Source organism: Hoplias malabaricus, chromosome 16 (genome assembly GCF_029633855.1).
Source record: "Hoplias malabaricus isolate fHopMal1 chromosome 16, fHopMal1.hap1, whole genome shotgun sequence".
Taxonomy (NCBI): Eukaryota; Metazoa; Chordata; class Actinopteri; order Characiformes; family Erythrinidae; genus Hoplias; species Hoplias malabaricus.
In genome coordinates this window covers 24,868,526-24,884,887 of record NC_089815.1, presented here as the reverse complement: position 1 = coordinate 24,884,887, position 16,362 = coordinate 24,868,526, and the positions used below count along the sequence as shown (strand labels likewise).

Here is a 16,362-nt window from a genome sequence, read left to right as displayed (position 1 = left end):
TCATTTTAAATGGCCACTAATTAGTGATTCTCACAGGGCTTGACATGTTCTCTTACATGAATATCTGGGGACAGCCATACAAATTTTAGATGAGTCAGTGCAGAGACTTCCGAGGGTTATATCAAACTGAAAGTGAACATTCTAAATCAATCAACATTAATGAATGTAAATTTATAGCGTGTTGCGCTAGTCAAAACTGTCTGACTGAAAAGCCTGTTATAATCCATGGTTTTAATACATGTCCATCAAAAATAACTCCAGCTTGGAGATGTGTGTTTGCTGTGTGTTACAGTGAAATTAATCAATAACTCATTGAAGAAAAGCAGTTCCAGTAGTTAGCATTAGCATTTCACTAGCTAGTTTGTTATGCTTTTCTTGTACGTTGGACTTGCATGGACTTTCTTGTTGTTTGGACGTTAAAAAAAGAATAACACACAAGAGATTTGGAGAGGGTATTTGCATTTTTATTTGTAGGATTGTAGAGCGTCCTTGGGTTTGTGAAAGGCACTAAATAAATTGAACTAATTATTATTATTATTATTATTTTTGTCATATTTTGCACTAATCCAGAATTGCAAGTTCAACCAGTTGTATTCAGATTTTGTTTTTGCAAGATTATAAATTGCCCTGTGTGACAGCTACCTACCAACAAAGCTTCGTTAGGCCAACTGTTTCCAAGATAAGCACGGCCACTGGGTGAGTTGATACATGGTCTGTTTTGTGACTCGGGTGAGCTGCATATATCAGATAAATGTGGGAAGCCCAACAAGTCCAATTTGAGGCGTACATTGGCCCATAGTGGGATGTACAGCCCAGATGGTCACTATGTTTGACCTATCCTGGTCCAATTACTCACCCAGGGGGACATCCATATGTACAGCTAGCATTTAGATAGCACCCCATTGTGTTAGCTGGGTAATTAGCATGATGCAAATAAAATAAATAAATAAAAAGGCTACAGTAATTAGTGTCTAATACCTTCCATTAATTGTAGTCATGTTAACATACTTGGTCTATAAAGTCCTGTTCAATATTTCAGTGACTCCTTTAAGTGCTAGCCTTTAAGCACCTTCTTTTGTGTATTTATGCTCATCACTTCTTAGCGCTAAGTAAGGGTGAATTCACAGGCACAGAAAGGAGTTGCTTATGCTCAAAACCCCCACTTAACCCCATAGGACTTGGATGCTTGTACGCAGTATGAATGCATGCTTTATTTTTCATTTTCTGTGACTGCACACATGCCAGGATGTATTCCCAGAGCACAGCGTCTGCCCTCAGAGCGCCGGTGAAAAGCTCTTTTAAGCTGCTCTCATGGGCATCAGCTGGGCCTTGATATCCAAAATCTGGACACGAATTTCAAGTTTGGATAAATATGATTGGAATGTTTTCCACCATCCGACTGTTGGAGAGATATCAAAGACTCAGAGCCTGGACTTTATAGAGACGTTCACGTCCCAGCAGCACCGGTATGGGCAGCTAAAGTCAGATAGGGGTTACACACAGCTGGGAAAAACCAGCGAGACAGACCATGAATAGCAATCCCCTCCACAATCACTACTGCCTGTTCTGTGGTGGCCCAACAAATTAACTTGTCAGGCAGGTCGCTGAATCCTTGCCGGCCTTTTCTGAATCAGATTGCAAAGCAGTAATTGTACACGTCCCTTTGAAACAGGTGGTCTATTGTAATTCTCTGTAGCTAGTGTCTGACAGATTCAGCCAACAAGAGGATATATGCATACATTAAATTTAGTTCATTAAAAGGACAGTATGTATAACAGTAGGTGGAGCAGCAGTAATCAGGAATTGGGATTAGATTCAGATTAGGCTAGAATTTTCTGATAAAACTGTAACACATATATAATGTTAACAATTGCCAAGAATTATCAACTGTTCCGTTAGCATGTGTACGAGTAGATCATTTCTATGACTAACCTAACACAAGTTAACACTTATGCCCTTTCCTCCACAGAACCGGTTCCACCTGCAGATGACGACCCGAATCCCTCCGTCTGGGCTGGCCGAGCTGCTGTTGGCGGTGCTGCAGCGGAGCGGCTGGGAGGAGGGCATGGCTGTGCTGTGCCAGGGCTGGGAGGAAGCTGGTCTTCTGGAGCTCCTGGAGGTGCACAGTCATGCGGGCAGTGGTGGCTCTCGCTGGCACCTGCGGGCCGCCCTCAACCTCACTCGCAGTAGCACTGATAATGTAAATGTATCCCAGTTCCTGGCAGAGCACTTCAGCCAGGACCAGCCTCCCCCGGCCTCGGTGCTGCTGTTCGGGGACGATCCGCAATGCGCCTCCTCTGTCCTTCGCAGTGCCCATGACCTGGGCCTCACCCTGCCCACAGTGCACTGGATTATGGGATACCCCTTGAGCCCGGATGCGTTGCACTCTATTGGCCTGCCTCTGGGGTTACTAGCCTATGGCGAAGTGGACCGCAAGCCTCTGGACTACTACATTGCCGACGCTCTGCAGCTGGTCAGCCGAGCCGTCGCCACGGCTACGATCATTCGGCCCGATCTAGCCCTCATCCAGAACATGGTCAACTGCTTCGACAAACCCAACAAACATGAACTGCCATCGTCTGGGCAGTACATTTCCAGGTAAATACACCTTCATGTGAATTTTTCAGGTGAAGAAGAGTAAATAGATGACACTCTGCCAAGCTGCATGTTGCCTCTACAATGCAGTGTCCCTTACACCCTCAAAATGGGCTTCTTAAGGTTTTTATAAAGAACTATGTATACTACACTTTTTCAATACTATAAACCTTACTACTAAACTTTGTGGCTAACTGTACATCTCAAAACCCAGCCAACACAACCACGTCGCTGGGCTGGGGTTAAATGTTGCTTTCCAGGGTCAGTGATTGGATATAGATGGGTAAGACATGGACAGCCCTTTTAAAAGGGCTATTTAAGTAGGCCCTGTCCATATGGATCTGGATTTTTTAAAAACTAAAGATGATATCTATGTTTTGGCTTCCATCCAAATGAAAATGGAGTTTTAGGTTACTGGAAAGGAGGCTTTCCAAAAAACACTTTCCAAAGTGAAGATTTCGGAAAACCCAGTTGTCACTGGTGTTGTGTTTACGGACAAAACACAGCTTTCTGAAAACGCTGACATCACACAGCATGCCTGTATCTGTCTGAAATTCAAATAACTCTTAAGTCTCTATAGAGTGAATTATATAAGACTTAAAGCTACAAATGTATACATGCAGATAGTAGTAGATTTCATATTCCCTCATATATACACTATATATATATATATATATATATATATATATATATATATATCATGTTTTATTACAAATGTATAATGCACTATTAAGATCTAGATTTAGTAATTTCATGACTTGCACTACAGAGGGATATTGGAGTGATTTGGGATTCAACCTGTTTCTCTCACGCTTCGTGGAGTTTAATTATAGCCCAACTATCTGGATATGTGTTGACAGGGCCAAAGCTTCCCACATTTATCTGACAGGCCGTCCACCTGGGTCCCACTATTAATCCCTGTGCCTTGAATTCTGCCAATGGTGAAGTGAGGCTAGAGTTATGTTTTTCAAGCACATATTGGGCACATTTGATTTGATTTGGCATAATGAACTTGTAAAGTTTCATACACTCTTCAATGTACTGTGTTTGACTTTGTCTGTTTGAACTTGTCAGCTTGAGTTCAGCAGTGAGTTCAGAGCTCTGAGCCATGCCTCATTAAGACGCAAAAAAAGACCAGTGAAAAGGAAGATAATCACTTTAGAAAAAAATCACAGAATTTCTAATGCTGAAATAAGGGTCTGAACTTGAGCAATCTGAATTTTTTGAGAGCTGTCTGTTGTTTTAGAAAAGGTACAAAACTACTGGCATTTAGCCCGGAAGGCAAATGGGATTTACAAAACAAACTGTGGTTAACAGTGTAGCACAGTGGGGAATTGAAAGTAAATGGCCTGGTGAGATTCGAGATTTATGCTCTGTTGCAGACTTTAGATTTGTTCCTCTCCACACTCCACACCTGTGTCTATTGCCCCAATATTGTAATAGAATTGAAGAGAGTATAAAATGTACCGCACCGTGTAAAAGTCAGAGACCACCTTCTATTAACTTAATTTCCAATAAAAACAGCCATCCTTTGAAAGTATAGAAACTGAGTATCTCTTGTATTTTAAAGACAGAATCTTTAGGTGCCGTTGATCTGATGCGACATACTTTTTGGTGTTTGCATGGTTTTATGAGTTCCATTTGCCAGAGGATTTGAAAGAACTTCTCAAACCTCTGCAAACTCCTGTTTTTTATTCCTACAATAGATAGCATTATAACTAATGTTATACATATGTCATCCTAGCAAAATGCTGGGCTATTAGAAGGCATGTTGAGGTCAAAAACAGGGCTTCTCTCCTTAGGCTGGCTGCTGAAAATGCTGGTCTGGCTCTCAGGCACTCAGCTGGAATGCAAACATGTTTTGGAGCTTTAAGCTGTATTCATGAGTTTCACTCGGCTGCCTTCCCATGAGGTGGGGATCACTCTTATCAAAAGAGCCCACAGCAGCACACCATGCCACACCACTGCAGAGTGTCTGGATCAGTGTGGCATGTTGTTTCTCTCTCTCTCTCTCTCTCTCTCTCTCCCATCTCTCTCTCTCTGAACACAAGTACAGATGCTCTGCACACAGCCTTGTCGACAACCCTGCCACACAGCACAATAGGATAAAGGCAAATAAAGCCAAACCAGACCAGAACCAAGCTGCACAACAGCGGACAATCACACAGGGCCAAAGCCTCCACTCCAGACCGACAGATCAATAGCCCTGAGCGGCACTGAGGCCAATCGCATTGTCATGAAAGTAATCGTTTTCTGATTTGATCTCCCTCCAGAGCAGATTAGCCTCATGCCTCAGACAACATCACCAAATATTAATAGCAGTCCTCTTTGAACACATAAAGTTAAAATGCATCCTGTTGTCAACTGGAAACATTCATTCATTCATTATCTGTAACCGCTTATCCAAGTCAGGGTCACGGTGGGTCCAGAGCCTACCTGGAATCATTGGGCGCAAGGCGGGAATACACCCTGGAGGGGGCGCCAGTCTAACGTGTGTAACGTGGGAGGAAACCGGAGCACCTGGAGGAAACCCACACGGACACGGGGAGAACACACCAACTCCTCACAGACAGTCACCCGGTGCGGGAATCGAACCCACAACCTCCAGGCTCCTGGAGCTGTGTGACTGTGACACTACCTGCTGCACCACCGTGCCACCCATCTAGAAGCGTTACTTCTTCAAAATCAATTCTAAAGGATGTACTATAAGTACTTAATTTCTCAGTTCACTCAGTAATACACTTCATCAGAGTGTGCCACTGTCATTAGAAAGTGTATAATCACACTTATTAAAAATTATTTACATATTAACATGTAACCAACATAAACTGAAGGTTTGACAGACATAGCAACAGTAACCACATGAGGTGAGACTTGTCAGGATTGTGTAAATGGTGAGTCACACTGTTTAAACCATCAACAAGCATACTTTTTAGATTATTTTATTGTTGATTACATTGACAATTCTTAGTTTTATTACTAGGCAGTAGTTATCATGAAATGACAAAAGATTAGAAGAATGTTTCATTTTATTCATTCATTCATTCATTCATTCATTCATTTATTATCTGTAAGCGCTTATCCAATTCAGGGTCGCGGTGGGTCCAGAGCCTACCTGGAATCATTGGGTGCAAGGCGGGAATACACCCTGAAGGGGGCACCAGTCCTTCACAGGGCAACACACACAGTCACACATTCACTCACACACTCACACCTACGGACACTTTGGAGTCGCCAATCCACCTACTAACATGTGTTTTTGGACTGTGGGAGGAAACCGGAGCACCCGGAGGAAACCCACGCGGACACGGGGAGAACACACCACACTCCTCACAGACAGTCACCCAGAGCGGGAATCGAACCCACAACGTCCCTGGAGCTGTGTGACTGTGACACTACCTGCTGTGTTTGATTTTAGAATTACAATTTTAAACCTTAATTGTACACCACAGATTATGTAAGAATAATCTAGATGTAGATGAAAGAATTGTTGATCATTAAAATTTGTTTATATGATCATGACAATGACGGCACTGTGGTGCTGCAGGTAGTGTCGCTACCACACAACTTCAGAGTCCTGGGGTTGTGGGTTTAATCCCTGCCTTGGGTCACTGTCTGGGATGAGTTTGCCGTGTTCTCCTCATGTCTGCGTGGGTTTCCTCCAGGTCCTCTGGTTTCCTCCCACAGTCCAAAAACACAGTGTTTTGACAGTGAACGTGTGAGTGACTGTGTAAGTAGGTCCAGGGTGTGTTCCTTCATTGTGCCTAATGATTCCAGGTAGGTTCTGAACCTACCTTGACCTTGACCAGGATGCAGCATTTTCAGAACATGAATGAATGAAATAATGACCCTGGGAGTGCAGAGACATAAGTCTATTTTCATGATCTGTGTATCACTACACCATGATGCATTGTTTGTAAGTCTATTTTAAGTGCATGGGCTTTTTGAACATCTGAATACTTGATTAATCATTTAAATCATATGTAGATAAGTTGATTGGTGATAGAATTGATACTAACAACCTTAGTTCAACATCTGAGGTGGTGCTACAGAACCATTGGTGAATTAGCATGATCTTCTTCAGTCTTCTCGGAGTGCTGATCACCCTGTGAACGAAAGAGATGAAGATGGATTTTAGGTAATTACAAGCTGCCATTTTAACAAGGAAGAAGTGTAGTCTCCCAGCGTCATTCAGCAAAGAGTTGCATGTAGGAGCCTCTGCATGTGGGGCATTCCAGTGTATCTGACAGTTTAAATTAATGACAAAGAGGTTTCAGGCCAAATTACGTTTTCTTTTTTTTTTCCTTCCTTAACTTTTTATGAAGCGAATCAGCACTGGATCCATGCCATGTCTTTTATTAATGACTAAAGACATTCGATTGGGAGCCCAGTCTGGCTGGCTGTAGCGCTGCCTTGCCTTAAGTGACCTGATCTCCTGCCTGTAGTTTCCGCCCAGCCGGTCAAACAGCCCTAATTTATTGAAGGAGATGGAGTTTCACAGCTGAATATACTGCCCCATGAAAGCAACTTCTAAAAGTTTACAATGTGAAGGGAGCCAGATTGTGTCAGACTTCCCGATCAGGTCGCCCCCCTCTCAGGCCTGCCCTCTCAGTATTTACTGTCTGCCGGGCTGTAGCTCTGGATAAGACAAGCTTAACTGTGAGTGCAATCCTGTTAGTGACACCAGACATCTACTTTTCTCGAAGCACAGGAGAATTATGACCACACCTGACCCAGAGCTCTTTATCTCTATTCCCCTGACATATCTGGGAGCACCAAAACATCTGCAGCTGGACTATTTCCAGCTGAATATATGGAACAAAAATGATGCATTTTGTTTTGTCCTGAGTGATGCTGCGGTCTAAGGCCTTATCTTCAGGAAATCACGGGTTTGATCCTCAGTGAAGTTCTGGTTATCCAAGGCTGGGAGTCCTAAGAGAGCGCTAATGACCTCTCTCTCTCTCTCTCTCTCTCTCTCTCTCTCTCTCTCTCTCTCTCTCTCTCTGGGTGTATAGGATGACTCCCTCCCCTTATCACATGGCATGGATGCAGCCAGCCCATGCGTCTCTCAGCTGATGTGATGGACCTGGGCATTCAGGGCTCTCCTCTGGCATAAGAGGCAGTCCAGTGACGGTTCATTAGCCGCAGTGTGAATATAGGCAGTGGGCAGCATCACGTGTCCGAGGAAGCACATGTTTGTCCTTTCTTTCCCAGTGCTGGTGGCATCGTATGTGGCAGGGGGAGTTTAGCTTACAGGGTGGAGGACTTATGATTGCATGAAAATTCTGCAAAAGCCGCAGTATAAGAATGTCAAGATCTGTCCATCATTCTCACATCAGTGCATCCTCAAAGAAGGAACATGTTTACAAAAAAAAACAAACAGGAAAAAACAGATGTGTTTTTATCAAGTCTGATCTTCTGTTCTCTCACCTATAGGTTCTTCTCTAACACCACCTTCACAGGGCTGACTGGCACAGTCAGTGTGCAGCGCAACATCTCCCGGGTGCTCACCTCTCAGCGTGTGCACGTGTGGAGCCTGCGGCGGGACGCCGTAGGTCAGCCCACCTGGGTGACTGTGGGCAGCTGGGAGGGTGGAAAGCTGGAGGTTGAGGAGCAGGGACTGTGGCAGGGTTTGTCCCGTCGTCATCGTGCCGATGGGCAGAGAGGCAGAGAAGGCACTCGCTGGAGGCCAGGCTTCCCTGTTTCTGGCAGCCGTGTGCGAGTGGTCACTCTGGTGGAGCATCCGTTTGTCTTCACCCGAGAGGTAGACCCAGACGGGAATTGCCCGGCTGGACAGTATTGCTTGGACGCAGGAACCAACCACTCAGAGTCACTGGACCGGTACTTTATGAGTCGGGCCCTGGGCAATAACACGTTCGTCCCTTTGGATTACAGCAAGTGCTGCTACGGCTACTGCATCGACTTGCTGGAGAAACTGGCTGAGGACATGGATTTCGAGTTTGACCTCTACATCGTAGGGGATGGCAAATACGGTGCTTGGAAAGGTGGACGCTGGACCGGGCTTGTAGGAGACCTCTTGAACAGCGTGGCCGACATGGCCGTCACCAGCTTCAGCATCAACTCAGCACGCAGCAAAGTAATGGACTTCACCAGCCCCTTCTTCTCCACCAGCCTGGGCATCCTGGTACGCAGCAAGGATACGGCTGCACCCATCGGTGCCTTCATGTGGCCACTGCACTGGTCAATGTGGGTGGGCATCTTTGTGGCGCTGCACATCACCGCCCTCTTTCTCACCCTCTACGAGTGGAAGAGTCCCTTCGGCATGACGCCACATGGACGCAACCGCATGAAGGTCTTCTCCTACTCTTCGGCCCTCAACCTCTGCTATGCCATTCTCTTCGGCCGCACCGTGTCCAGCAAGACGCCCAAGTGCTGGACTGGCCGATTCCTCATGAACCTCTGGGCTATCTTTTGCCTGCTGGTTTTGTCCAGTTACACGGCCAACTTGGCCGCAGTCATGGTCGGGGAGAAGACGTTTGAGGAACTTTCAGGCATACATGATGCCAAAGTGAGATCCTTATTTGATGCATTTATTCCAAAGATGTTTTAATCACCACGACTAGGACTAGGGCTGCTGTTTAGGGTCACTAGTGTGAATATTAGTCTGAGGTCATATAGCTAAAGCGGACCTCCTCATCCATGTTTCCAAATATAAATTATACACTAGTTACACAAGCACCAAGTCTTAACTGAAGGATAGCTGTACCTGTTTCCTGTGTATTGGCTAGGATTGGTGAGTTATGACTCATGGTGGTTCTGACTGTTTTCTCTTTGTGTTTTTAGCTCCACCACCCGTCCCATGGGTTCCGCTTCGGTACTGTACGGGAAAGCAGTGCGGAAGACTACATGAAGAAAAGCTTCCCTGAAATGCACGAGTATATGAGGAGATTTAATGAGCCCACCACTCCGGATGGTGTAGCTACTCTCAAGTAAGAGACCATGCAATAAAAAATAAACAAGCACTCTGGACATTTTTATGTCAAGTTGCTAACCTTTCATTTTAAAATGTCCACAAACAAGTGGTTTCTAACTGCAGTCTCCAGATGATCAGGAGAGTGTGAGCTGTGTTTGGCTCATGTTAATTCAGAAGGCTGGTTGGCCAAAGGTTCTATTTTATATAGTTAGTACTTACCAGAAAATCCACAATTCACGTTACTATCGTTTTTTTAATCATTATTAATAATATTTAAAATCCCCAAACTTTTGCCATTGCCATTTTTAACCTGGATAGCCAGGACTCCCCAAGTCACACACAATGACTTCACCAAGTGCTATTCCTTTGAGACTTCTGAAATGAATCACTGTCTCTCTTAGAACTGCTAACACAGCACCACTGGAAAAGTTAACACACTTGAGAATGCTGCTTACTATCCAGTTCTGTCACCACAGCCAATAGATACTAGCACTAGCTAGCTCTGATCTTGTGTGATGAGGGATACAGAGGGACACCCTACCCACCCAGAAAGAATGAGGCCTGATTGTGCACTTGGATCTTGGGATTACAAACCTGGGACTTGCTACGGGTGGCTGATGGCTGAGAGATAGTGAGGGATCAAACCAACGATCTCCTGATGATAGGGTCAACACTGAGACCATGTACTGCAGAATGCACTGCAAATGTACAGTGCACTAAGCAATGCGTAAAATTGCCGTGGAAGACTCACAGGATCATTTAAAGTGGAAGGTATTGGAAGGGGCAGCGCAGCAAGGAAAATAAATGAATGAGGGGTGTATCAAAGTGGGGGGCCATGCTCACCCAGCCAGTCGTAGTGAATTCTCCAGACACAGCCTCAATTACACACCAGGTGGGGGCGCTCTAAAATATTGTGATCTACAAAAGTGGGGCACCAAGGTTCAAATGTTTTCAGTTTTTGAACACCATGTATAGACGTTCCTTCCAACGTAAAGCTAGGGTTAAGTTTTGGATCCCTCTTTCACCGCTGCAGGGGGTCGTCCCACTTTTACGTTTGAACGGTGCGTCTACCTTCAGCGTGAAAGCAGCTTAATTGAGACTAATTTACTGCCACCAGCTTCTCACTGCAGGTTGTTATGAGAGGTTTTGACAGAGTTTTTCCTTCACTTGACTGATGATTAATATCGATTCTCTGAAAGGTGTGTTAATCTTCATTTTACAAACAGTCAATTAGCTGATGAGTTAATCAGGTGTGCTCTCATTGTCTTCAGTGGTCCTTACGTGACCTTGGATTCATCCGAATGTCCAGTATCAGGTCAGAAGCAGAACTGTTACCTTCCTGTTGTTTTTGACAGTGGTGGGCACTGATATAAATAGCAAGGCATGGGTTTTTCTCCTCTTTCTCTGGGTGAGGAGCGAAGGTTTGGGAATCCCTGTCTGCTCACAGCTCTGTATGCTAGGAGAGTTGTTTTTTTATGCTGCAGTGCTGTCACATTGATGCAGGAATATGTGTGTGTGTGTATGTGTGTCCACTCCTATCTCTGCGTTTGTGTGTGTGTGTGCGCGTGTGTGTTTGTGTTTGTTTGTTTGTTTTTGTAGGCCTATATGAAAAATAGATAGCTAGGACAGTCTTTGTTCCTACCTTTGTGTCCACATTCCTTCCTGTTCCGACTGTCAATATAAGTTTGTAGATTTCTTTGCAAAGTTCAACTTTTTTCAGAGCAGATAAATTCAGCGTCGCAGCTCATGGACGAAGACAGAGGCCTGGCACAAATGCATGCATTTACCAGGGTCTAGAACTCATTTTATCCTATTAAATACTGTCTAATGGATTGATTCTCTTCACCAGATGGTGGGATAATGGCACACATTTGCCTTGGTCCATTTCAAATTCAAGTTATTATCTTTGATTTGGAGGGGAAATCTGGCCCTTGTAATTAGTGAAGAACTTAAAAGAAATTTGTAAATAATAAAAAGCCTGTCAGACTGTCTCAAGGGCTCCCAGCTGGATGGCAAATTGGTATTAATGTGTATTAATATGTATTTCATCTTGTGTCCTAGTCTCAGTAGTTCTAGTGAAAACAGTCATTGGCGAAAACCGCTCAGTGCTGAACCCTCCAGTGTTCTCTGCTGCCTTCAAAAGCAGTCGTGGTGTTTTATAAGACAGGACTTCTTGTTTTTTTTTGGACAGTTCTTTTCACAGGACTGTCATGTAACGCCTCCAGGACTTCAAAATGATCTGCTGTTTACTTGCAGTAACACTTGCCACCCTCTTCTCACTGATTATCCACAGCTTAAAACAGACTAAGGAAGTTATTTCTATGTAAACATTGGAAGTGGTTCCCCCTACAGGTGAGGATTGTTGGTGCGGTTTATCCATCATTTTGCTGCAGTCCTTCTGGTGCCACCGGGCTGCTGATGGTTCTATTCAGACTACTGTGTATTAATTTTCCATCTCGTTTAGTGTGCTTTTAGATTTATGGCTGTGCTTGGTTAGGAACAGTTCGCCTGGACAAATGATGACTGTGTCCCATTTGCAACAGACGGAGAGACGCAATCTGACTGATGAAAACCTTGCTGTGAATGTGTAATGAAACGAAGAATGGCCAGAAACCTCTATAAAGGGTGGTGTGTGTGTGTGTGTGTGAGAGAGAGAGAGAGTGCAGGATGATGTGTCATGTGTACTGATGCTGATTTTTAGTTTTTTCAAAATATTCACTAATAGAAATGTATTGATTATGTATAGTTCTGTGCATAAGTCAGAGAACACCCTACATTTATTTCATTTCCATTAGGGACAGGTTATTCATTCTCGTATTCGGCCTGTGATATTACTAAGGGAGGTTAGATAGTCCACTTACATAAACAAAGTCAAAGACTGGTTTCCTAAAAAGTACTTTCAAAAACTTTCAACAAATGTTCAACGCCGTATAAACAGCATTTAATCTTTCATCTTTATGAGACAGGAGGAAAATTAGCTCCATGCTCACTCCCGATTTAACCAAACAGGTGTTTCTGTTAATGATTCCACTGTGGCAAAACAACTCAACACCAAGGGTCTGAAAGATTGTGGAGCCAAGAAGCTGTTACTGAGGAAAATAAAAATGTATGAATATGAATAAAGGGCGGCACGGTGGTGCAGCAGGTAGTGTCGCAGTCACACAGCTCCAGGGACCTGGAGGTTGTGGGTTCGATTCTCGCTCTGGGTGACTGTCTGTGAGGAGTTGGTGTGTTCTCCCCGTGTCTGCGTGGGTTTCCTCCGGGTGACTGTCTGTGAGGAGTTGGTGTGTTCTCCCCGTGTCTGCGTGGGTTTCGTCCGGGTGCTCCGGTTTCCTCCCACAGTCCAAAAACACACGTTGGTAGGTGGATTGGTGACTCAAAAGTGTCCGTGTGAGTGTGTGTGTCTGTGTTGCCCTGTGAAGGACTGGTGCCCCCTCCAGGGTGTATTCCCCTCCCCGCCTTGCGCCCAATGATTCCAGGCTCTGGACCCACCGCGACCCTGAACTGGATAAGTGGTTACAGATAATGAATGAATATATGAATATGAATGAAAATGAAAGTTGGCCATCAAACAAAGAAACTGCTTTTGTTCTGCACCCAGGGTCTATAAATATATATATATCAGTATTATTAAATGTGTGTGTGTTTCTACATGCGGTCCTATAACCCCTCTCTCTTTGTGTTGTGAAGGACAGATCCACCTCAGCTTGATGCTTTCATCATGGACAAAGCTCTGCTGGACTATGAAGTGTCCATCGATGCCGACTGCAAGCTTCTGACCGTTGGCAAACCTTTTGCTATTGAAGGTAAGATACACCTTCCCCTTTTTTTCTAATGTCAAGACAAATGTGAAAACAAACTCACTTTTTTAACTTTCTGCAAAAACACATTTACAAACGACAGGAAATAAACAGTTAACTACGGATACTGGAAGCCTGTGCTAGCATTTCTCCTGCAGTGTTGCTATCAGTGTGTGAAGAGGGTTGCATTGACAATCCAACACAATGGGCAGGACTTTGAACACAATTTGGTCAGATACTTATAAATAACTCATAAAAGAGTAAAGTTACATTAAAATCAAGCACACCATTCTTTTTCTTGTGAAATTCCCAATGCGTTTGATGTGTCACATGACCCTCTTCCCATAGAAAAAACAAAAGTTGGATCCAAAAATGGCCGACTTCAAAATGGCCGCCATGGTCACCGCCCATCTTGAAGTTTCCCCCCTCCCATATACTAATGTGCCACAAACAGGAAGTTAATATCCCCAACCATTCCCATTTTATTAAGGTGTATCCATATAAATGGCCCACCCTGTAGACCTTTGGTAGCACAGTGTTTTCCCCCTGGAGAAATGAATGTAGTGTAATCTAAAGGTACACCCTCCCCTTTTTTTCTAATGTCAAGAAAAATGTGAAAACAAACTCACTTTTTAAACTTTCTGCAAAAAACACATTTACAAACGACAAGAAATAACAGTGAAGTTAAATTAGTCGTGTGTGGGTGCTGGAGTCCGCATTTATGACAGATTTACTTTAGTTATATCCAGTGTAAACGTCTATAAACATCTCATTTTAACATATGGCAGGTCTCTAAGCAGCAGGGAGTTGAGCTCCTGGGGCGGAGGGGTATTAACAATGAGGATGGCCACCTACTGATGTAAATAAAAATGTGTATAAGAGGCTGATGGAAGATGTCAGAGAAAATACTTAGGTAGACAAGGACAGTTTGACACTTCGATTTCCCTTCAGCACGTTGTTTGACAACAAATACCAGCTGCTTTGAATATAAAAGTGTGGACATACATATATAAATATATATATAAAATGGTGGCGTGTGTTGGACAGATCATGAATATCTTTGTCACACTGAAGAAGATGTGCTTGAATTCCAAATAAGGTGCAGTTGACATTGACTCAGAGTGAGTGCTGTAATATATTACTCTTGAGTTAAACCTCATATCTGTAAAAGTTTACAGGAGAAGGAGGAAATCTTTAGTTCTCAGTGTAAACTTATGTAATGAGATTTAATTTAAAGGTGGCATATACAAATTTTCCACAAGTTAATGGAATCCTGGGCTTCTTGGTGATTTGCTTTGGTCAAAATACCAAAAGACTCCAACACCACAGCAGCATTCTCCCCCTGTCTAAACGGCCCGGTTTCAGTTCCTGTTCCTTTAAATGAGAGTAAGCCTCAAATCTGTTTAGTGCGAGAGCCCAGGAGGAAGTAGTGAAGCTCTGGTTTTTAGCCATTTTTACTCGGTTTCCTTTTTTTTGTTGTTGTTGTTGTGTTAGTTTTACACCGTTTAAACTCATTAACCTCAGTGCTGTGGTGGGAGAGACTCAGACAACCCTCACTCTACGTAAGAAGCAGCAAAATATTAGAACAACTTGTTTTAGCCCATGTTTTCTGAATCAGGAAGCCCACCAAAAATGGAGTGTGTGGTCTTGTTTCACAGTTTGTGTAGTGGTGGTCTCCAGATCCTAATGCACTTATCAAGTGATTTTTTTCATAATTTATCTTTAAAGCATTTGTATTGCTTTGGGTTCATTCATTCATTAACTGCTTTATCCTGATCAGCCCCTAGTTGGAGCTAGAGCCTACCTGGAAATAACAGCTGTAAAAAGTGAGAAATGTCAAAAATGGAGCTTCAGCAGTGAGGATATTATGAAGTCACCACCAGAAGGTGTCTCACTTCCTGTGGTTTCCCTTTTAGAATCACTTCAGCCACCATGCCGTGCTGAAGCAGCCGTAACTAAGTGGCTGTGGATGTCTGCAGCTGCTTTAAAATGTTTAAGAGAGTGAAGGCAGCTGCTTTAATCAATGACAGACAGAGGTACGGATTAACACAGAAAGATTAACAGTCTTTCCTCTGCTTCCATCACACACTAGGGCAGTGGTTTCCAAAATGGGGGGGTGCCAAGGTATTGCACCGTGGGTGCAGCAAGGCAAATGTATGAGCTACATAATGCATGTCCCTTGTGATAATCCCCCTGTAGAGATGATTTGTCAATGTATTTTGTTGAATAAGTAAGTGCATTTTTGTATGAATTACATGTTTTTATATTTGATTTAATGTTTCAGATGAATTCCAGTGGATTTTGGAAGCAAAAGATCCACTGGCTGGAAGGTATTATTTTGTAGAAAAGAGGGGTTACTGCAGAAAATGTTTGGGGACCACTGCTCTAGGGGGAAGCCTGGGGTTGTGGTCATTCACACAGGCTTCTTATAAGTACAGGGTGGGCCATTTATATGGATACACATTAATAAAATGGGAATGGTTGGGGATATTAACTTCCTGTTTGTGGCACATTAGTATATGGGAGGGGGGAAACTTTTCAAGACGGGTGGTGACCATGGTGGCCATTTTGAAGTTGGCCATTTTGGATCCAACTTTTGTTTTTTCAATGTGTAGAGGGTCATGTGACACATCAAACCTATTGGGAATTTCACAAGAAAAACAATGGTGTGATTTTAACGTAACTTTATTCTTTCATGAGTTATTTACAAGTTTCTGACCACTTATAAAATGTGTTCAAAGTGCTGCCCATTGTGTTGGATTGTCAATGCAACCCTCTTCTCCCACTCATCACACACTGATAGCAACACCGCAGGAGAAATGCTAGCACAGGCTTCCAGTATGCGTAGTTTCAGGTGCTGCACATCTTGATGGTATGGTGTTGTATATGGGGTACAAAGATAGTGGGGCCATCCTTCATCAATGGAAATTTCAAGGCCACAGAATATGCGAAATTGCTACATGATGATGTGTTTTCCTCTTTATGCACTGAAGCTGGCACGTTCCCTGAGTTTTTCCAGCAAGATGGTGCACC

At 43.6% G+C, this 16,362-nt stretch overlaps 1 protein-coding gene across 1 annotated transcript in view; it reads left to right on the top strand.

Annotated features, from left to right (window-relative positions):
- The window catches only part of grin3bb (glutamate receptor, ionotropic, N-methyl-D-aspartate 3Bb), a 71,844-nt gene that overhangs the window by 40,423 nt on the left and 15,059 nt on the right, over nt 1–16,362 (top strand). The window contains exons 2-5 of the mRNA XM_066646996.1: nt 1,970–2,598; nt 8,032–9,124; nt 9,400–9,545; nt 13,220–13,335. Coding sequence (XP_066503093.1) covers nt 1,970–2,598; nt 8,032–9,124; nt 9,400–9,545; nt 13,220–13,335 — 1,984 coding nt within the window. The remainder of the gene's footprint in view (nt 1–1,969; nt 2,599–8,031; nt 9,125–9,399; nt 9,546–13,219; nt 13,336–16,362) is intronic.